At 46.4% G+C, this 21,507-nt stretch overlaps 1 protein-coding gene across 1 annotated transcript; it reads left to right on the top strand.

Moving 5' to 3' along the window:
• Positions 1-5,708: 5,708 nt before the first annotated feature.
• LOC111855459 (regulator of G-protein signaling 14-like) lies at positions 5,709-21,252 on the top strand. The gene is made up of 15 exons (XM_072717222.1): positions 5,709-6,128; positions 9,699-9,720; positions 12,493-12,617; positions 13,057-13,149; positions 13,776-13,919; positions 14,287-14,454; positions 16,819-16,954; positions 17,088-17,164; positions 17,448-17,636; positions 17,747-17,823; positions 17,912-18,038; positions 18,336-18,417; positions 19,016-19,068; positions 19,192-19,204; positions 20,510-21,252. The coding sequence occupies exons 1-15, from the start codon at positions 6,084-6,086 to the stop codon at positions 21,250-21,252; spliced, it is 2,094 nt and encodes a 697-aa protein (XP_072573323.1). The 5' UTR covers positions 5,709-6,083.
• The last annotated feature ends 255 nt before the right edge of the window (positions 21,253-21,507 follow it).

Here is a 21,507-nt window from a genome sequence, read left to right as displayed (position 1 = left end):
TTTTTAGCGCCACGTTTTTGGAGAGCTGACAGACCATTGCATGTTTTGAATCCCGCTCTGAATTCTACCTGTGGACTGACACTATTGCTCATGCCTTTGCCGACAGCTTTTGAGAGGCAGACAATAGAAAACAGCATTTGTCCTATTAAATGCCACTCCCATGATTCAGAGCGCCAGGAGAAGTCAGCACCGGGGACAGTCAGCGTCGTTCTCATGAATATGATCAATTGACTGACTGCGTCTGTACCCCTCTCAGTTTGCTCTGGGGTAGCTCGACACGTTTCTCTGTCTAAAAAAAAAGAGTCCTTCAGTTCAGATTCTTCTGAGATGTGTCTCCAGGTGTAACCAGGTTACCCACTTTATCAATATAAATTGTTCAAGAATCATCATGTCATCAAGAAGAGGAGAATCGAGATACCACATTCTATTGCACTATTTTAAATATTCTTCTAATGTACACTGGAATGTTGTAGCAGAGAACATTCTGGATATTGGTAAATGATTAACATGTATAAACACAGATTAAAGTGGAACGATTTCTGGTCTGCCTTGCCTCAGAGCAATCATGGGATTGGACCTATTGTCCATTCAGATTTGAATAACATGAAATACTCCAAGTAGCTACATGATTCTAGCTGTACATTTCACTGGGAAACCTCTGCCTATCCCTGTGGCTGTACCCTTGTTGTCATAGCACTGTCTTCTGCAAATAAATAATTAAGCATGTAGATGCAGTTCTGACAGCATGTAGAAGACACCAGTCCCCTGGGGCTGGGTGGTTCTTGCAGCTCTCTTGTTCCTGGTCCAGTGCCCAGCAGTTACGTTACTAATAGACACTTCAGAAATCACCGTGGAAATTCCAGAGCGCCTCATTCTCTGTCCCAGCAGCAGAGCAGCCCTGCCACCTGTGCATCTCAGCCACATCACTGCAGACAGGTGCCTGACCTTCCCACACATTCCACAGGTACTGAAGCGTTCCCAGCACACCCTATCCTCCCTGCAAAGTGCACACGCCAGCTCAGACACCGACTAGGCCCAGTGGATGCTAATTTATTCACCATTGCACTTTGTTTCTTGAGTTCATTCAGCAAGTCTGGATTGGGAGAGGTGGAAGTGAGAGGCTCATGCTGGAAAAGGTTCTGGAAAAGAAGTCAGTGAAGATTACTGAGCCATCTGCACACCACCAGCCATTCTCCGTCTCTCTCTCGCACAAACATCTTTATCCTCCTCTCTCCAAAGAAACTGTGGTTTTAGGGCAGCTATGATCTGACAGCTGGTATCTGGGATTGATGTGACATTGGCTGACAAGTTGGCTGGCTCCCTCTGTATCTCTGCCTGTCTGTACACAGCAGAACGAGCATGAATATCTCACAGGCAGGACAAAACAAAATGGAAGAACAGAATAGCCCAAAAAGAAGGCATCAGAGTTCTGGAAACACATTCATTGCACACTGAAACAAATAAAACATACCACTCTTAGCACGGTCTTGGTGTGACACAGATACATTCCAAAACAAATATGACAAAAAGCAAAAACTGTTTTTGACTTTCTTGGCAGCTTGGCTCTTTATCAAACAGGTCTGTCAACTCATTAACTAGGTCAAACATGTTAACTGTATCAGAGGAGGATACAGGTCTGCCTACAGGAAATAAAGACTCTCCACTTCCTGCATCATATAATCACAACATCCGGCAGCCTTGCAGACAACGGTCAGTTGCAAACCATCCAGTTCTGCTTTCCCAGAACGACAGACCGAACAGTAACGACTGCTGTAGTGGAGGAAACGTCAGCAGCAACAGCCTTGGGGGATTCGAGGAGAAGCCGTCATGCGCCGAAAACGATATGTCAGTCAACGACAGACTACATACACAATGGTGGTCCCATAAGATTACAGTATAATGGGGCTGAGAATTTTCTATCGGCCAGTGACATCGTCGCTGTTATAACGTCGTAGCGCAACTTACGTGTTAGTCACATGTTCAATAACCGTCACTTGTTTATATATTTACTATACTGTACTTTTATCGTTATTTTAGAGTGCATTCTAATAAGTTTACTATAAACCAATAGGCTATACCATATAGATTTGTATAAGTACACTCAGTGATGTTCGCACAATGATGAAATTGTCTACCAATGCCTTTGTCAATCCCTGTTGTTATGACGCATGACAGTGCAAATCATGCAAATACAGACAAAAACCAGTCATGGTGAAAATAAATCCAACATTGTTCCGTCATGCAGGTTTTTGCTTTCTGTATGTCCGTAGGTTAGATACACTACCTGGCCAAAAGCGTGTGGACACCTCATTATATGTGCTTGCTGAACATCCCAGAACCATGGGCACTAATGTGTGTTGGCCTCCACTCTTCCGGGAAGGCTTTCCACTAGATTTTGGAGTGGTTGTAGGAATTCGAGCCCATTCAGCCAAGTTACATTAGTGAGGCTGGACACCGATGTTCTACGGAAAGACCTTACTCGCAACCAGCATTTCAATTAATCTCAAAGGTGTTCAGTGGGCTTGATGTCAAGGCTTTGTTCAGGCCAGTCAATTTCTTCCACACCAGTCTTATTAAACCATGGATATACTGACCTCACTTCATGCTGGAACAGAAAGTGGCCTTCCCCAAACCGTTGCCACAAACTTTGTAGAACACAATTATCTAAAATGTTTTAGTATGCTGATGAATTAAGATTACCTTCACTGGAACTAAGGGGCTTAGACCAAACCATGAAAAAACAGCCCCGAACATTATATCCACTCCACCAAACTTTACATCTGATACTGTGCAGTCACCCAGGCTGCATTCCCCTGCCACTTGCTAGTTCCCACGCCGACAGCGCTTCCTGAGTTAGTGTCTCAATTGAGGAAAGGCGCTTTGTTATTTGCCACTTGCTTCAGCACTGTGGTCATGCTGTGTGTGGCCTACTGCTTCATGACTGAGCTGTGGTTGCTCCTATATGCTTCCACTTCACAATGACAGAACTAACGATTGACCTGGACAAGTCTAACAGGGTGTAAATTGACAAACTGATTTGCTGCGACATAGGTATCCTGTGAGGATGCCACGTACAAAGTCACCTAGCTCTTCAGTACGACCCATTCTACTACCAGGATTTGTCTATGGAGATTGCATGGTGTGTGTGTGTGATTTTGTGCGCCTGTTAGCAATGAGTGTACCTGAAACAGCTGAGCTCAGTGACCATAAGGATGTCAGCATACTGTTGGCCAGGTAGTCTATGTCTGTGGGACCTCTGGCAAGCAGAAGAGCTGCAGGCAGTTGCAGAGAGCAGTACAACTTCTGACCCTTTTGGCCAGTTTCCCAGTCAAGGATTAAGCCTAAGCCTAGACTAGCTTTGAGTTTCAATGGTGAATCTCCATTGATACTGCAATTTAGTCCAAGACTAGGCTTAATCCTTGTTTGGGAAACTGGCCCTTTATGTGTTGAGTTTGACTTACTTCAATTCAATCCAATTCATTTTACATTTACAATCACTTCATGTTGCACCTGTCTTGTCTCATATGGGAGAGATGTGACCCCGGTCTGAGATCGAGGCTTGGGATACCCCGTGCTATAACGGATAAACTCGTAACTCCACCCACCCACCCACAAAGTGGAATAATAAGTATCAAGATGTTTTATGACTCATTACAGAAACTCTGCTGTGTAGTGGGACTATTTGTCTCTGCGGGTTTGTCTCCCACTTGACTGACACATGAGTAAGACCATGTGCTTCATAACCTACATCACAGGCACATCCAATTTACCTGAAGGCAGATTAAATTATGCTATTTAGCAATAAGGTGAATGTGTCAGTTCACCTTTTTTGCTCAGAGGTGTCAATAACCCAGTGAAGCCGTTTTACTGTAATTGTATGCTGTGATTCAAAAACCACTAATAGTGGATTCCCACCAAAAAAGTGCAGGTGAGAAAATAACACAGACATTCTCCAGGACTGTCATCTCATACTGTACGTTATGCAAAGACTCACATCTCATAAACAGATCTAGTCTGAACTGGTTATCAGCTCACCTACCAAGTTTGGTCTGCCGTAGAAATGTCTGTTAACATAGTCCAAGCTTGTCTTAAAAAAAAAAAAACGGGAATGATGACAAATTTTTCCCGAGGAAAGTAACACCCTAGGAGGAATAAAAGTTGTGAAGCCATCTGACGTCATGGGGGTGGGAGTTGACGACAATGCTTAACAATGACTGGCTGTTTGCGTTTATGATGCTCACCTTGTTTGACAGAGTACATGCAAACCCACCAGTCACAAACCACGTCGGGGTTACTTTGATTTGCATTGAGATTCAAGCTGAATGTACAGTAAAATAAATGTGTCCTCTAATGGTATTTTATTATGCTGGACTTTTGGCAGTGTCACTGCGGGGAAAAAGAGAACATCTATACAATAAACCAGATCGGTGACATGTTTAACAAAACAAAGTTATTTAAACAAGAAAAAAAACAAACCTTGGCAGGAATTAATTAGTCTGATATCCAAAAATAACCATCCAGCTGAACACTGAGCGATTTTAAGGTGGACTTTAGTCTTAACTCATATTTTAAGAGACAGGTCAAACACGTAAACAGTAAAATACCCTTCCTACATAGATTCTAAAAAGACGCAAATAAGACTATAACAGGGAGGTGACCAATTCAGCCACCACCGTATCCAAGTATTCCGCAAATTACAGCAGAAAAACCCAATGGAAGTAACTCTTCCATCTTCCACATTTTGCCTTTAATACATATTCCGCGCGATTTGTGCGCCGACATTGGGGGAGCGACGAAAATCAGTTGCCAGCTTTAGTTTCCAAAAAACTAAAAATGATGGGAAAGAGGACCGTTTCCATTTCGCTGATTGAGGCGGCACTTTAATTAATCTGATTGTTTACAGCTGTTTAATTACAGTACTAGGCAAAGCGGATTTTTTATTTTGGAAACTAAGGCACTAGTCACGGTCTGTGGCATGTCCATTTACGTCATATTACAGTAGTAATTTGGCTTCAGTTTTGCAAAAAATATTGCGCTATATTAAATGCATCTTCTACAGGGAATTTACTGCCAGGTACGTCTTTGTTAGTAGTGCAATTGTACTTTGAATCGATGTCGACAGGCCTCCAATATCCACTAATACTGGTCTAATCAGACTTTAGACATAACATGTTTCAATAAGCCTTCAAACAGCTGATCACCGAGATCCTACTTTTGCTTGTATGGTTATATTTTAACTCTCGATTGATCCCACACTGCAAGCAATAAAATACTTCTTTAAAAACCTTTCCGCATTGTTTTCTTGGTTTGATAGCGAGTGTTCACCCTTCGGGGATTCTCCGGCAGCTTAAGTCACCTGCTTTCTCAGGCGCTCTCCTGCCCAAAACGTGGGAGGCCCAGCACCTCTACCACTCTGAGGGCTCCCCACCGCCGCAAACAGGTAAGAAAGGTGAGTCTTGTTGTTTTAAATTAACATCCGGCCACACATTAGATAAAATAAAAATTACAATGGAAAAAAAACAGACTCGGTGATGGTCACTATCTTAAACCATGGTATCGTGTGGAGGTGAAGCAATAGCAACGATGCAAGAAAAGGTTGCCATCAATAGCCAGTATGTGGTGATTTCCTGTTCACTTAAGTTTAAGCGCCCGGGGGCCGTTTGCATGTCTTAAGCGTCTCGCGGAGCGTCACTCCTGGCATTTCGCACGCGCTTTTTTGAGAAGTCAGGGGCGCGCATTCATCCGCCGCCAGATAAACCAGGCAGGCCTGCGTTGTGTCGCTTCGTGCAAAGGTAGTAATTCTCTGGTGAGGCGGGAACCGCCTTTCAGCAGCAAAGTATGAATAAAGAGGCGGACGTTTTCGTCAACAGAAAAAGGAAAAGAACGGCTTTGCTCACAGTAACTACACTTCCTCTTATGGTATGTTGCTATGGTAAGGCTTCCTGTGCAGATAAAGTTTTGACAGCGTGAGGCTGGAGAATTAGACAGGGCGTTTCTTTCTCCGGCGACCTGTCAGCGCTCTCGCTCCCCCCGCTTTTGCCCGTTTTTTTTTGGATTCCGTCGATGTGGCTAAACTTTTGGACATGTCCAAAACTCCGAAGACTCTCGGACTTCCTGTGAATCAAATGGTGAGTGTTAAGTTACTTGGCTTTCTGGTGGGTATATGGTTAATTAATTTGCCCCCGGTAACATCTGGGTTCAGCGCGAGCCGGAGTCGCTTTGCTGCCGCGCGTCCACATGGCCGTGGGTCTCCGGACAAGAAGGCAACGCCGGAGGTGCTGTTAACTCGTCGGACTCGGGGCTTGTATGGTTTACAGTGCAGTTTGCAGTGCGTTTACGATCTGAGGCGGCTTTGCTGTAATGAGTCGCATGTATACTTTACGTTTGGAGACTTGATTTTTTGCATGGACACCATACATGTTAGTGCCCATTCAGCTTTACTGTATAAATGCGTGCATGCGCATGAAGCACGCAGATGCTTCAGTGGCTCAGTGACAGTGCTGGATTAAATAATTGGTTTGAGTCTTTGTTTTTGGTATCAAAAATGCGAAAATCTTGCTAATGACATTTCACACCTTTGAAAATTATGCATCTCTGAAATTGAACAAGCAATTTTTAAATTTGATCATAAGGTAAAACATGCATTTTGCAGGGTGAGCAGTGAGTGTGCCGCAGTTCCAGCAAAACTGGCTCTTCCTCAAGGTTCCATGTGCTGATAGACGGTGGTATTTTTTAATTTGCAGGCCTGGTACCAATCTCCTCTGGTCTGATTTCTAATATAACTTCTTTCATTGGTAAAGTCGTGGGTCTCAGATGTTGCCAGTGTGTCTGCAGGGGGAAGTTGTGGGTTGGCGGATGTGGCTGAGAGGTCTCGGTTTACGCCCATCAACTGTCTGCCAGCCAAGGGGGATGGCTGAGGTAGAAGCAGAATGCCTAACCTTTGCGTGCTGGGGGTTAGGGGGTGGCCTTTCGATGCTGGGCCTCTATGGCTGCTTGACTGTCATGCTTAGACATCCCTGTAGCTGGCTTCTGTTTTGAGTGTCAATCGGGGGACAAGTTTGTAGGGACCTTGTGCTCAACAGCTGGCAGAGGCCTGAGCTGATAGCATCTTTCACATCTGCTCTGTCAGTTCTGCTCTCATGAGTTCGGTGTAACAGGATGTGTGATTCAGAGATGTGGTGATATTGAGCAACATCTTCAGTATAGCTGCAAGTTATGCCCGCTCTCGTTCCGACTCTCACACCGGCCCATATTGCCTAGGGCAGTGTTTCCCAATCCGGTCCTCGAGGACCCACAGTCGGTCCATGTTTTTGATCCCTTTGAGCTCCCTGCCACACAGTCCACATTTCTGCTCCCTTCCGGCTCCCGGAAGGAGCAAACACATGGACTGTCTGGAAGGGACCTTGGAGGAAGCAAAAATGTTGACTCTGGGTCCCCGTGGACCGGGTTGGGAAACACTGGCATTGAAACTGCATTGAAATCTGGGCCAGGAGAGAGTGATAGAAATCACGACAAACCAGAGACCCCTCCCAGTGCAGCTGATGCTGAGAGACGTGTTGTGAGACACTAGGCAAGGCTGCTCGTTACGCTGCAGCTGCTGATCGAGCTGACCGTTTTTTCTGAGCATGTCATCATCGAGCTGCTCGGTGCAGAGATGCAGTCCTATTTCCTCAGATGGTGCCTCACAGGTCGCGCCGGAACTTAATTTCTGCAGTCTTTTTCTTTTTTTTATTATGGACTTGGTCACATGCTTGCTGTCAAGGGTGCGCTGCATACGAGCGCTTCCAGAGCTCAGGGTATAGAAATTCTGATGGGCTACGTCGGATTCCGCCGACCATCTTCGCTCAAGGGTATGATCTGGTTTCAACATTTTACCCTCGGGTTTAGGGAAGGGTTTGGACTACCGGGGACCAAATGTGGGCTGCTCGAGTGGCCTGTCAAATTTCTGCCTTTGTGTTGGATCTTTTCAGGGAATGGGTATATCCCACTTATATCCCATCTGTGACATCACCAGGCTGAATATTGCCCCCACCCTAACTATCTAAAGTTATACTCTAACCAAACGTGCCCCACTCACACAGTTTTACTATAAATAGTAACATAAAAAGTTACTACATCACAGATGGAGAATGAATGCGAATAAGTTATTTCTAGCAGGATATATACATATTATTTGCCACCCCCCACCTTTCTTGGTAGGCAGCCTATTGTACATGATATATTTTTGCAAATGATGTTTGTATTGATTCACTTTGGTCTGTGAGGTTTATCAGGAAGGTTATGGGGGAGAGACTGAATGGTCAAGTGACAGAATGGTCAGTGTGAATAACTTGTGTGTCTGTCCTTCCGGTGCTCAGTCTCTGAGGGAATTAGTGAATGGTTATAAGAGGCATCACTTTCCTGCTGAAGGAGCATGAGGACCCACACGAAGTCTCCAAGTCAATGGGATTTAAACACCAGTTATTGTGGGTAATATGGACACATGGAACTAAAGTACAGAAATGTTTATATTGATGTGTTCCTGATGTCCTCCTTTCCAGAAACTTTCCAGGAGCTTGTTTCTGTGGAAGGTGTTTTCATGTTAAAGTAGGGGATTCTGTGATAGGCTGCAGGCACTGAGGTTTGTCATCATTTTCCTCTGGGCCGGTCTGGACTTTCCAGCCCATGTTTAGTGTGAAAGATCCTATCTATGGGTCTGATCCATGTTGGGAAAAGAGCCTTTTCCTACCCGGGAAGTGGGAGGGAGCGTTTGCTTGATCTCCGACATGTGCAGATGGAGAAAAGGACTCCTAAGCTCCATCTAGGTGTGATGGCATTGCACTCATTTGGAGGCTGGGTCAGGGGGGCAGTGTTTGGGTGGAGTTCAGGTGAAACTTGTTCTTTCTGAACAGAAACTTCAGCCAGTTATCCTGGAGCGAGGCTCACTTTATTGTGAGCTGCTGTTGCGTGACATTAAGCCCCATTTCCCCCGCAGCTGCACGCTTCATTTTCTTTAAAGTGTGAATGAAACTCTGTGGTGGGACCTCGATCGTATCCTGTTAAAACCAGCTGAGGGTACCTGACCCGACTGCCCTGCATCCTCTGCTTTTGAAGTACATCACTGCTGTCAGCTCTGTGGTCTCATTTCCGTCGTCATTCTCTTCTCTGCAGAGAGTCTTGTGACAAATCCGAAATGGGCTGTACGGAAGGAGCGTCGATGCGTCCTCCCGGGCACCCGCTAGCAAATCAACTTCCTGGTCGGCTCTTGTGGGCGTATTTATTGGGAACACGCATGCTTTGGATTAAAGGCCATGTGCGTTCTGTAGTGCTGCATTGTTGAATCAAACTAATCATAACATGCGTAATTGCATTGAGGGCAATAATGTTTAAAATAAATTCCACGTGTCTGGGGGCTTTCAAATATATATATATATATATAACTCATAACTTGGGGCTAGTTTCAGTTTCCTATCTGAGAATCGAGGCCAGCAAAAAAAGAAAGGAAAAAACAATGGGTACCATGCACTCTATGGGGTGAGAAGTTAAGACCTGCAGTCTGGGTTGGAGTTGACTGTTGATGTTAGTCTGTGGTGGTCTGTGTTGTGGAAGATAAAACACCACCGTGATATTTGTAAATTTTTAATGGTGGTATTTGTGGGTTTGTAGAACTTCTTCATCTACTTTAACTCTCCCTCCTCTTTGTCTCCTTCTCATCACAGACTCTGGCCTCGTCGGATGGAGGTAAGGTGGCCGTCGCCGACTTGTGTGATTGGTTGCTGTAGGTTTTGGGGTGGGGGGCATACCTCATGCAGGTCCGGGTCCTGTACTAAATGAGAGGTGGGGAAGTTTGACATATTGGCCACATCCAGGTATCTGCTCACCCACATCTCTCCACCTCTAGGTGCTTAGTCTCTGAAGCATCGGTTGACATCTGGCGTCTGCTGTCTGTCTGCTCTCACTGCGCTCTGAGCTGCACCCCTGGCCATGCTGTCTGTCTGCTCTCACTGCGCTCTGAGCTGCACCCCTGGCCATGCTGTCTGTCTGCTCTCGCTGCGCTCTGAGCTGCACCCCTGGCCATGCTGCCTGTCTGCTCTCACTGCGCTTTGAGCTGCACCCCTGGCCATGCTGTCTGTCTGCTCTCGCTGCGCTCTGAGCTGCACCCCTGGCCATGCTGTCTGTCTGCTCTCACTGCGCTCTGAGCTGCACCCCTGGCCATGCTGTCTGTCTGCTCTCGCTGCGCTCTGAGCTGCACCCCTGGCCATGCTGTCTGTCTGCTCTCACTGCGCTCTGAGCTGCACCCCTGGCCATGCTGTCTGTCTGCTCTCGCTGCGCTCTGAGCTGCACCCCTGGCCATGCTGTCTGTCTGCTCTCGCTGCGCTCTGAGCTGCACCCCTGGCCATGCTGTCTGTCTGCTCTCGCTGCGCTCTGAGCTGCACCCCTGGCCATGCTGTCTGTCTGCTCTCACTAGCTTTGTTTAGCAACCTGACATCTTTATACATGTCCTAGAGCGAAAAGTGCTATATTTTTTTTTTTTTTTATATGTCCCTGTCTATAATATATTGCCTGTGTGTGTGTGTGTGTGTGGGGCATGTATGTATGTGTGTGTGTGTGTGTGTGTGTGTGTGTGTGTGTGTGTGTGTGTGTGTGTGTGTGTGTGTGTGTGTGTGTGTGTGTGTGTGTGTGTGTGTGTGTGTATGTATTCATTCAGCCTGAGCTAATCACAGGCATGCTGCATGGGCAGTTAGTCAGATAAAAGATGATGGTTTATTCATGTCCGCTCACCTTTCCATGCATTCACCGCTCTTCTGACCGCTTATCTGATCCTGGGTCACAGTGACCCCTGGGGTCTCTCTTACCAACTGTCCATATGAACAGTTTTATGTATAAACCGTGCATAGTTTCTTCCAGTGTATGGAAATGTGTGTGTGTTTGTGATTACTCACGACCACGTGTACACGCAAACCCCTAGCAGCAGAGACGTGTGACTGAAGCAATTGCACTAGGGATAGAACAGTTCATGGAAAAAATCTGTCCCGTTCAGTTCGATTGTCTTTGTTCGGGACGTGTGTATCGTTCAATTCAGCGCATGTGCAAAAAACCTTTCGCCAGTAACCTAGTGAAGGGGCAGAGTGCAGCATGCAGGCAGTCGTAGGAATGGCGAGCGACAAAAGAGGCCCAGAGTCTCGGGATGCACCAGCTGCATCGGTCTGCTGCGTGGGATCGTTTCGGTTTTCGTGCTACCTCCGGTGACGGTGGTAAGAATGTGCCGGATAAAACTGCGACCGTGTGCAAGCACTGTGCAACACGTCCAATATGTTAGCTCGTCTACGGAGACATCATGCCAGTGTGTCAATTGACAGCACAAGGAAGTGAGAGTCTGGTAGGAAAGAACTACTTCTACTCTCCGCTGCTTTTAAACAGCCTCTCAGGAAAAAAGTCAGACAGGGCAGAAGCCATAACTAAAGCACTGGGATGTTTCATAGCTAAAGATATGCAGCCTTATGCCCATGTGGAGGATGTGGGATTTCAGCATGTGATTAAAGTACTCAAGCTGCGGTAAAATATTCCCTCCTGCCAACATTTCGGCAACACGGTAATTCCCGAACTTTATCATGAGACACGACGAAGAATTGTCAGGGTTTCTGTGGATGCAGATCCAATTGCATGGTGGAAATGCAACGGGCATAAGTATCCTCACATGGCTAAGATGGCACAAAGCTATTTTGGTTATAAAAATAGTAAAGTCAGTTCTTTTGTTTGCACCAATTTAGAGGTCAGAGCTTTAAAGCCATTTTCATAGTTTCTCAGACAATTATTGTAAGAACCACAGCTAACCACAATTAAAGTAAGAACTTATTCTTTTAGTTAAGATTTGACAGTGAATAACTTTGTTCTGAATTTAAAGCAAACAGTTTTAAATCTTTTTTTGTTAAATAAATGAAAAGCATTTTCAAGCTCCCAGCATTAACTAAGACACAATGACGTGCCTGATGCCAAATGGCCTCATTCTGTTTTTGTAGGACTTCATGACACGTCCTTGAGAATAACTGATATTTTAAAAACTGTAAATGATGGATTATCTCCTGCTGATGTATGGTATTTCTGGAGTGTTGACAAAATAGAGAGGAAAAAAAAAAGTGAACCAAACCTAAAATCATGACTCGAAATTAAGTCCTTCCATGTGCTCGGCCATGTGTAGAATGTGAGATTTAACAACGTTCACTTTGTTCTTATGCACAAGTGATAAATACCAATTTGCCTGTGCATTCTGGCGATTTCATATGCACACATTTAGGAATTGTTCTACGCATGCTTTGATAATGAGGCCCCTGGAGCCTATCGCAGTGAGCAGAGGGCATAAAGAGGGCAGCCGGGGGGGGATGTTGGCTGTGTTCGCAGCACAGGTTGTTTGTGTTGTCTGTAAGATGCTGATTCAACATGTGTCGTCTTGCCAGTAAAGTGTGAACTTCCTTATGTCCCGTGTTTGTGTGCACGTGTGCGGATGGTGCTCAGACCTCCACCTGGGTGCCCCCGACGGCCGTGGTAGAAGCTCGGATCGGCAAGTGTGCAAAGTGGCCAGCTGGGCTGTTGGCTTCGAGAGGCTGCTGGAAGACCCCACCGGCATTGAATACTTCACGGTCAGTCAACCCCTGACCTCCATACTCTGGAACTCATGTGGGTTTTGTCCTGTATTAGATTGGTGTATTTCTCCTGGAAGGGTTTAACGGTACATATCTTTTAAAATGGTCCATTATCTAAAAAACGGTTGGGTCTGGGGTGAAATCCCCCTGGGGATGGGGAATGACGCGCTTGTGAGTCAGGTATTTTGGGATGTGTTGTGATTAAACAAATGAGTATGGTGTGAATTACTCAACCCAGCAAGGTTCTGGTGCTTGTTATGCTCAAACTTGCATTGGCGATACCAGCTTTTTGCAGTTAGATCTGGATAAACTGGATTTTAAGGTGAATAATATAGCAGAGCCCTGGTGTCAGGAAAGGGCTGCAGGAGTTAATGCAACGGGGCGCCGACTGTGTCCTGATCGATTGGGCCTAATTTTAGATGTCACATCTGTTCAGGAGTTTTTGATGTCTGAGGTGAGTGCGGAGAACATCCTCTTCTGGCAGGCATGCGAGAAGTTCCAGAAAATTCCAGCCAGTCAGAAAGGAGAGGTATGTGCACTTCAGACAGGGGATGACACAAAAAACACACTGAATTTTGTACATGTACAAAATCAAGTACATGGTAGTTTTTGGTGTGTGTATGTGAGAATTTTTATATATATATATATATAATATAAATATAAAATTATTATTTTTTTCCCCAGTTGATCTCATTAGTTTTTTTTTTTTAAGTCATCTCACGTCACATCAATTAGTCTTTACACAATTTAAGTATAAAAATGTGTGCATTAGTGATTGTTGTAAGATGTGTTCCTATTGGGTTAAATAACGTGTATGTTTCTATATATAGCACAATTTCAGTATTAAACTTGATGTCTGTATTCCCTTTTCCTTACTTTTATGGAACCTACATTATTGAAGCTTACGTTGTTTTGCTGTCCACTGTAACCTAATCATTATTAAAGGAGAATTAAACTCTGGTGAATTGGAACCAGGTTCACCCTCTGGTCCTTGGGGTCCTCACTGGGAAATTTGAGTAGCATACGGTTCTTGATTGTGAACAGTTATGCAAGACCCCCGAGTCACTGCTCTGTTTCTGTCAGTATTTGCTGCATCTTCAGTAGAGGTGCCTTCCAATTATTCTGAACTGTTGGTTGTTTCTCACCCTCCTGCAGTTGAAGCATGAGGCGCGGTCCATCTACGACGAGTACCTCTCGAATAACGCCTTCCATGCCATCAATATCGATGACACGGCACGCATTGATGACAAAGACTTGGAAAACCCCAAACCAGACATGTTCCAAAAGGCCCAACAGCAGGTCCTGGGACTGGTGTTACTTTGTTGTTCCAGTTAGTGTGAGGAGTTGCTGCAGATCATGCAGTAACTGTCAGTGTATTAGTCCATTTGAGGCTAATAAAGTAACCAGTGTGGCCAGCAAGTCAGTGACTGACAGTTCACAGTAATCCCATCCACTGCAGATTCTGAAATCATGGTTCTCCTACCCTATAATCCAACACTGTGGTAGAAGTATGCTTGCTACATTTTTTACTTTGAAGGACGTCTTGAAAAGCTTCGAACTTTAGCTGAAATTTCTGAAGTTCCCATTCATTTTGGAGTTCTAAAAGTATAGCTAGACTGCAGTTCAGGCATTCCCCTCTCACCTTCTTTGTCGCTCTCCTGCTCAGATCTTCAAGTTGATGAAGTTTGACAGCTACACCCGCTTTGTCCGAAGTCCAATGTATCAGAGCTGCATGCTAGCCGATGTCGAAGGCCGGTCGTTGCCTGACCCCAAGAACCCAGGTTCCACTAAGAGTGCGTCGCTCGACAGAAGCTCCATTGGCGACAACAAAAAGGTAAGGTGTGAAAAAGGCCTAATGCAGAACCTGTACCAGGATTGGGGCCATTTTGGAATGCATTCATAAATTCCAGTCCAAATCAGGAAATGGAGCTGGAGCTGGGAATGAGAAAAAAAATCTATGGGGAAAAGAATTGGAATTGAATGATTTCAGGGTGACTTAAATTCCAGCTCCAGTTTCATTTCCTGATTTGGATTGGTATTGATGAATACATTCCAGAATGACCCCAACCCTGACCTGTACGCTGCTCTATGGATTCAAAATATCCAGGGAGGTAAGGCTGTAGGATCTTCTGAGGTGACCTATACTTGTTAGGGCTGTAATGGTGCATGGAATAGTACCGAACCGCTCCTGTTGGCTCAATACGCACATGTGAACTACGATATTACGATATGCCTGTTATATTCCTATACGTATTGGAGTTAATTTAAGAATATTTTTTTTTCCTAAAAAATTATTAAAAAAAAAAACTAGGGATGTCTTATTTTCCAGGGCTGCAATTGTCATTATTCAACAGGAAATGGCTAAAGCTGACTGCATACTTCAAACGTAGTCCACGTTGTTCCTGCAATACGACGTTGTATGACCAGTTATCCCACCCACTGTCGATTGGCTGACATAGTGTGATGTAATATAACATTATGTGACATAATGTGATGACGTAGAGTTGGTTAGCAGCTGGCACGTTTAGCTTTAAATAGTATAAATTAATATTTGTATTTATGTTAATTATAAATGTCGTAACTGATACGTGCCGTGGAATGCATGTGTTTCGTTAGCATGTAATGGTGGATGTCATGTAACCTGTTGGCTTCTTTGTCTGTACCGCTGCTAGCATTAAACTGATAGTGGCTGTTAATAGCATTTTATGTTAAGAGATGTCGTCTTTATTAAAATGGCTTAACCATTCACCACAATAGGTTCTTTTTGCCCCCTTTATGTGATTCTGCTGCATCAAAAACATTCTGTGCCCTCTTGGGTTGTGGCGTTGGTAGTATGGATTATGCATCAGTCTACATTTGGTGTCCTGCGATTGGCAGTTGTAGCTTTTTACATGTTATGCTTAACTTTTATATATGTTCGTGTAAGAGAATTATTTTTCTATATAGAGAGCTTTTGGAATACTGGATCTTTTCTTCCAAAAATAGTTGCGAAAAAGTATGTGTGGGTGTGTTACTGTACATACTATAAATTCTATTAGTAATAGAATAGACAAAACATCTACAGGGAGAGACATAAACTAGGCCTGGTTAGTCATGCTGCTATTTTTCTGAATGTTGAGTTGTTATATGGAAAAATAGTTCATTGTTTATTAGAAGGGTGATGTGTTTTTTTTTTATTGTCTTCTTAAATATAAAGATACTGAAACCATTTCATTACCATGGTGCAAAAACCGTGACACATACCGAACCGTGGGAAAACCATACTTTTACACCACTAATATGTATAGTGCAGGGGTGGCCAATCTTATCCGCAAAGGGCCGGTGTGTGTGCAGGTTTTTGGGATAACCTGAAGGTCAGCTGTCCAAACCCAGGTGTGAGGACTCTTCAGCCAATCAGTCCTCTAATTAGTAATCGAATTAGGGAGCTGCAGAAACCCCCCCCCCCCCCCCACACATGCCGACCCTCTCTGGATAAGATTGCCCACCCCTGGTATAGGATTATATAGGATAATGTACAGGACATATATTTCATAGGTGACAGCAAACCTGTGCTTTATGGGTATGTAATGAAAATATGTAGTGAATGGGATGGATGCATTAATACCAAACTTCATGAAATTACCCCTGTTATTACAAATAGCCGTAATCAGATCTGAAAACTGTTGTGACCTGACACTTTATCCCAGTGTCATACTGGTCATAGCAGGCTCACATGTCAAAGGCCTTTGTCACTGAAACGTGTTTTTATGTATTGTTGCTCTTTTAATTATATTAAGTAAATGTTTCTTCTAGTTAGTACTTTGCAGGATGTTTTACTAAAGTTAAACCAGAGGCAGTTTTACAGCTTTTTTTTTTTTTTTGAATAAACAAAAGTAGTGTAAAAAAATGTAGTGCACCTTAATTAGAATTGGAATTTGTAGATAATTTAGAATTTTACTTTGTAGGTTATTTTATCACTAAGTTTTTCCTTCTTGGGTTTTAATTTATTTTTAAATACTTTATAAATTCTTCTGTAACCAAGGTTTTGATGAAAATAACCCTAGGTGCTCGCATGGTATGAAAACTCAGTTATATCTTGGAGGACGCAGTTCTCAGGTTCATGACTGCTCTTCCTTAATATGCAGGACATCTGACACGATCTGTCTGTGTGATGTGAGAGGTCGCCTGACGTTAACCAGCGATGTCTGCTTTCCTGCAGCAGCCGCAGAAGAAGGCAGCGGCGAAGCTGCGGAAGTCGCTCCCCTTCGACGTGGAGGACGGCTCGGACCAGAAGAAGGGCCTGGAGAGCCGGGTGGGCCGGGACAAGAGGGGGGAGACGAGGGGTTCGTGGGGAGGTACGGCGTCAACAGCGGGGGCTGGCTGTTTTGCAATCTGCACACGTGGGATGACGATCTGTGCTTTTCCAAGCATGCTGGTTCGCGGAGTGTGCCCAGTGCGTGTTCTCTCTCTCCTCCCCCGCTCCGGCAGAGGTGTCCGAGCGCGTTTCCCGCAACGAGTCCCAGTGTTCGGTCAAATCCACGGGCAGTGCCGACGGCAAAGTCGAGGTGAGGGACCACGCCTGGCGGGATGGGGTACGGTGACATGCGTCTGCTTCCGGAGGAACGGCACGTGACCACACGCTCCTCACTCCTTCAGGTCACGCAGTCAAATAATGCAAACCGGTTTATTGGCATGCGCCGATCTAACTTATGTGGCAATGTTAACATCTTCATGTTCTCGGGCCAAGAAACCGCAGGTCAGCATGCGGTAACGGTGGGTTTGATTCTCCTCCTGACAATCTGGCCGTAAGAACCTGCAGCTCCCAGCTCGCTAACCTTCTCGCCACAGAACGGGAGCTCCAGTCCGCGGGAGACGGCGCGGGCGGAGAAGTACTGCTGCGTGTACCTACCAGACGGTACGGCCTCTCTGGCACCGGCCCGATCTGGACTGATGATCCGGGAGATGCTAGCAGGTCTCTGTGAGAAGAGGGGCTTCGCCCTCAGTGACGTCGTCATCTATCTACAGGGGAAGGACAAGGTGGGACTTATGTGTCAAACCCCCCCCCCCCGGCCAGCTGTAAGGCACCTTTACCCACAATCCCCCCAGAGCTCATTGTACAGGCCGTTCTCTTCTCTTTATCCCCCCAGCAACCGTTGTCCCTGGACCAGGACAGCTTTGTGCTGAAAGATCAGCAAGTGTCTCTGGAATTACGGGTGAAGATCACGTAAGTGTGTGGGCTCTCGCCCCCCCAACACACAGCAGCACCACGCTGCTTCTCTGCTGATTTTGCTCACAGACTGTTTGTGTATCAGACTGGAGGTGGTCTTCACTGGGGCGACCATGGGCATAGTGGTGAAGTCCAGCAAAACGCTGCTTGACGTGCTATCCTCCGTGCTCCAGAAGCACAATCTCCGGCCTCAGGACGTCGTGGTTACCACGGTGAGGCGGGGGACTTCAACTGACCAGCATCTCACTGGGGTGCATTGACCTCAGAAGGGCAGGAAAGAGTTAGTCTGAAATATGAATCATTTCAAGCTGTGTGCCATTCTCTGAACCGTAGCTGAAACTTTGCAAAAAAAAAAAAAAAAAAAGTCTTAGCTGCACCAATTAATCACCCATCCATTACTGGTCCCACTGGTTAGGCAGGCAAGCAAATGTGGGGGGGGGGGGGAAGTTATGAAGATGCATCGTGGAGGGGAAAAGTAAGTAAATGTAGACTTTTCTGTCTGCTTCCAGAGTGAGAAGAAGGAGCCTCTAACCCTGAACATGAACATCTTCTCTCTGGCCGGCAAGAAGCTGCAGCTGGACAGAGTACATGGTGAATAATCACCCCCACAGACCCCTGGCCTCTCGGTCAGCGGCGCGCTTTGCTCGCAGTTCCAGGCTCTTCTGTTTTCTGCCTGTCGATTCAGGAGGTCTGCAGTGAGAAGACCAACCCGTCTTGAACAGGAGCTTAGGGGGTGGCTGGGGGGGGCTGATTAATCACTCGTCACTGGCAGGGCAGTGCCCATACCCCCGTGATTCACTTCCTCCCGCCCTCCTTTTATTTTTGGTTCTAAGCTTTGTTTTTCGAGTAACCTCTCATCCTCTGCAGTTTTCTGAGAGAATTTGGGGGGGGGGGGGGGGGAGTTCAACAAAAAAAAGTTATGATCCATTTATGTGACATTAGGTCCATGATTGCAGCATCGGCCACCTCTGTGTTATGCCCCCCGGTGGTGGAACAATATCTGCCCCAGATCAGCTGATTTATTAATACCTCATTAATACCACATTCAGCATCTCCGAATGGTTTAACAGAGCTAAGAGCTGCTTAAGTGCTTATGTGCAGTAGTGCTTTCTGGAACATTAGCCGCCCTTAACAGTCTCGGGTTCCGCGGTGTGTTTCTGAACGTGCGTCTGCTGGCTTCCCTCCCCAGGAACAGACCAGAGCAGTGTCCCCACCTCCAGAGTGCGAGCTTCAGCCCCGCAGGTGGGTATGGCCGCCTGTCGTCCTGGAGACGAGCAAACGTGACCTTTGTGGAGACAGTGATTAATATTAAAACCTTTTTTTTTTTTTCTTTTTTTTTTTTTTCTTCCCTAAACTCAAATCCAGGAGAAACCAGCAGGTATCATAGAGGCTGAGAAACTCCCCAGTTCTCGCGATCCAGTCTTAAGTACCAAAAATTGTGCAGTAAAGAAGAATGACATGGATGGTAGGTGACAGACAGCTGGGGGGACGGAGCTGTGGCACTCCCAGGTGACACGTGAAGAGCCTGCAATGCAGGTTACTGGGGCTTGTGTCATGTGACTGAATCGCAATGCATGCTGGGGGCAGAAGTAGGAGAGTGGAGGGACAGTGGGGGTGCCTGGATCTGGGGTAAACACTGACAGCCCCATTACTAAACGTCCCCTCTAATTGATTACAAAAATGTGATTTATTCTATATATGTATGTATGTATGCATAGGGGTTGGACAATGAAACTGAATCGCCTAGTTTTAGACCACAATAATTTATTAGCATGGTGTTGGGCCTCCTTCTGTTGTCAACACAGTATCAGTTCATCTTGAGTGACAAATACAAGTTCTGCACCGCGGCCAGAGGGATCTGAGCCACTCCTCTTGTAAACCAGTGGCCAGGTCAGTATATGATGCTGGTGGAGGAAAACGTTTCCTGACTCCCTCCTCCAAAATACCCCAAAGTGGCTCAATAATATTCAGATCTGGTGACTGTGCAGGTCATGGGAAATGCTCAACTTCACTTTCATGTTCATCAGACCACTCTGTCACCAGGCTGTGTGCATTATCATCCTGATACACAGCATCACCTTCAGGGTACAGAGTTTGAACCACTGGGTGAACATGGTCCTCCAGAGCGGTTCAGTAGTCTTTGGCAGTAATGCACCCACCTAGACTAAGTAGTGGGGCTAGGGAATGCCAGGAAAGCTTCAAACTATCACTGGTCACAGGTGTGCCAGCGCCACGCGCACCAACAACTTGCCCTCTTTTGAGCTCTGATGAGTCTCCCATTATGTTGTGTGGATTGCAATATTTTATGTACAGCTGTGCTATTGCTCTGCTAATTAAACTTTCACACTCTGCTCTTATTAATGGAATGTGCAGTCAGCGAAGACTGGGTGCGAAACCGCAAACACTATAGGCCAGGTGTTTGTTTCATTGTCCAACATGTCTGTCACTATCTGTCTGAATTAGAAATTCTTCCAGTAAGAAAAGGGAAAAAAAAGGATTTTCATTAAATTTATTAATTTATACTTCTCAAATTCTGTTACAGGGAAAGATCTAGTAAATCAGCTACTTTCATAAAGCTGCATGATTGCAGGGATATATTAAACTGCTGAGGTTGTCGTCATATTCCTCATTTTCAGTGTGTTAGGAGGATGCACAGTAATGTTGCTCCCCCGTCCTGTGGAAGGGCTTCTCGATCTCCTCTCCAGAGCGTCCTGTCAGGTCGACGACCAGCGGGGGCTGTTGACGAAGGAGCACCTGGTCCTTCCCGATTTCCTGCAGCTGCCAAAGCAAAAGGAAGCGGGGAGTAGCCAGGAGCAGAGCAGCCGGGGAAGCACGCGGCCTGCCGTGGAGCCGGGCGCCCGCCCCGCCACCAGCCCCGCCCCCACCGCCGCCAGCCCTGCCCCCTCTGCCACCAGCCCCGCCCGCCCCGCCGCCAGCCCTGCCCCCTCTGCCACCAGCGCCGCTCGCCCCGCCGCCAGCCCTGCCCCCTCTGCCACCAGCGCCGCCCACTCTGCCGCCAGCCCCGCCTGCCCCGCCGCCAGCCCTGCCCCCTCTGCCACCAGCGCCGCCCACTCTGCCGCCAGCCCCGCCCGCCCCGCCGCCAGCCCTGCCCCCTCTGCCACCAGCGCCGCCCACTCTGCCGCCCGCCCCGCCGCCAGCCCTGCCCACTCTGCCACCAGCGCCGCCCACTCTGCCGCCCGCCCCGCCGCCAGCCCTGCCCCCTCTGCCACCAGCGCCGCCCACTCTGCCACCAGCCCCGCCCCCCCTGCAGCCAGCCCCGCCCCCCAGGTGGCGACAGACGCTTCCTCGTGCTCAAAATCCAGACCACAGTCGACATACAAGAGTCTGCGCAATGCTGCCCCCACCGATACCCGGCCTGGCTGCCCCCCCAGTTGCACAGACTCCTCTCGGGAGACAGCAGTGTGATTGGCTGCCTCCCCTGCCCTTCCCGCCCCCTTTTCTGCTCCTCACACTCCCCTTTTTGGAAAACATGATTGAAAACATGGTCTTTCCTTATTCACTGTTGACTGTTTTAAATGAACGAGAACTACATTTTTTTTTGTTTTATACATTTATATGGTCTTATGGCCTGGTTCAACGCTCAGAAATGCTTTTCTGAGTAACTTGATATTTATTTTGGATGTCGACTGTTATTTATAGCCATGCCTTTCCAGTAGCCTA

This window comes from Paramormyrops kingsleyae, chromosome 10 (genome assembly GCF_048594095.1).
Source record: "Paramormyrops kingsleyae isolate MSU_618 chromosome 10, PKINGS_0.4, whole genome shotgun sequence".
Classification (NCBI taxonomy): Eukaryota; Metazoa; Chordata; class Actinopteri; order Osteoglossiformes; family Mormyridae; genus Paramormyrops; species Paramormyrops kingsleyae.
This window is presented reverse-complemented; position numbering and strand designations above follow the sequence as displayed.